This window comes from Sinocyclocheilus grahami, unplaced genomic scaffold, assembly GCF_001515645.1.
Source record: "Sinocyclocheilus grahami isolate Dianchi unplaced genomic scaffold, SAMN03320097.WGS_v1.1 scaffold30806.1, whole genome shotgun sequence".
Taxonomy (NCBI): domain Eukaryota; kingdom Metazoa; phylum Chordata; class Actinopteri; order Cypriniformes; family Cyprinidae; genus Sinocyclocheilus; species Sinocyclocheilus grahami.
Window position 1 is genome coordinate 1,778 of NW_015521158.1, and position 622 is coordinate 2,399.

The 622-nt window shown below is 51.8% G+C and overlaps 1 protein-coding gene across 1 annotated transcript in view; it reads right to left on the reverse strand.

Moving 5' to 3' along the window:
- Window positions 1–525, reverse strand: part of LOC107580316 (terminal uridylyltransferase 4-like) — a gene marked incomplete at both ends in the record, with an annotated part of 2,190 nt that extends 1,665 nt beyond the window's left edge. Inside the window, 2 exons of the mRNA XM_016266038.1 lie at window positions 81–255; window positions 340–525. Coding sequence (XP_016121524.1) covers window positions 81–255; window positions 340–525 — 361 coding nt within the window. The remainder of the gene's footprint in view (window positions 1–80; window positions 256–339) is intronic.
- Window positions 526–622: the final 97 nt, after the last annotated feature.

Consider the following 622-nt stretch of genomic DNA (forward strand, 5'->3'; position numbering starts at 1 on the left):
GAGAAATCAACCATCAATGAAGTGTTTGCAATGCAATATCAGTGTTAACCACAGTGGATCTCAGACGTCTGTGGTCTCACCCTCGATGGCGAGTCTGCGGCGAGGCCAGTTCTTGAGCTCCCGCGGCAGCAGCTCTTTCAGACGGATGCTGATGATGTGCTCCTCCAGCGCAAACCCCAGCGTGTAAAAGCGCAGGAGTTCCAGCCACAGCTGGCCCAGAGACGCGCTCACAGGCTCCTCCAGCGTCAGACGAGTCTAGAAACACACACACACACGTTACTAATAACACTCACCCGAGGGCTTCTTTAATACAGTCGAGAGTAGCAGTGAAGCGCTCACCTTGCCCTTAGCGTGTTCGGCCTTCTTCTCTTTCTTCTCGGTCTGGGTTTTGGGTTCGGGTTTGGCTTTGCCGTCCCCGCGGCCCTCGCCTGAAGGAGCGGGCCTGTGCTCCCAACCCACAAACGAGTCCGACTCCATCCCCGTCAGGTGAAACTCATCTACGCGCTTCTCATCAAAGCCCTTTATCTGAGCAGACATAAAAGAAGAATAGAGATATTTATTTAGATCAGAGGTTTTCAATCTTATACAAACCCAATTCCAAAAAAGTTGGGACACTGTACAA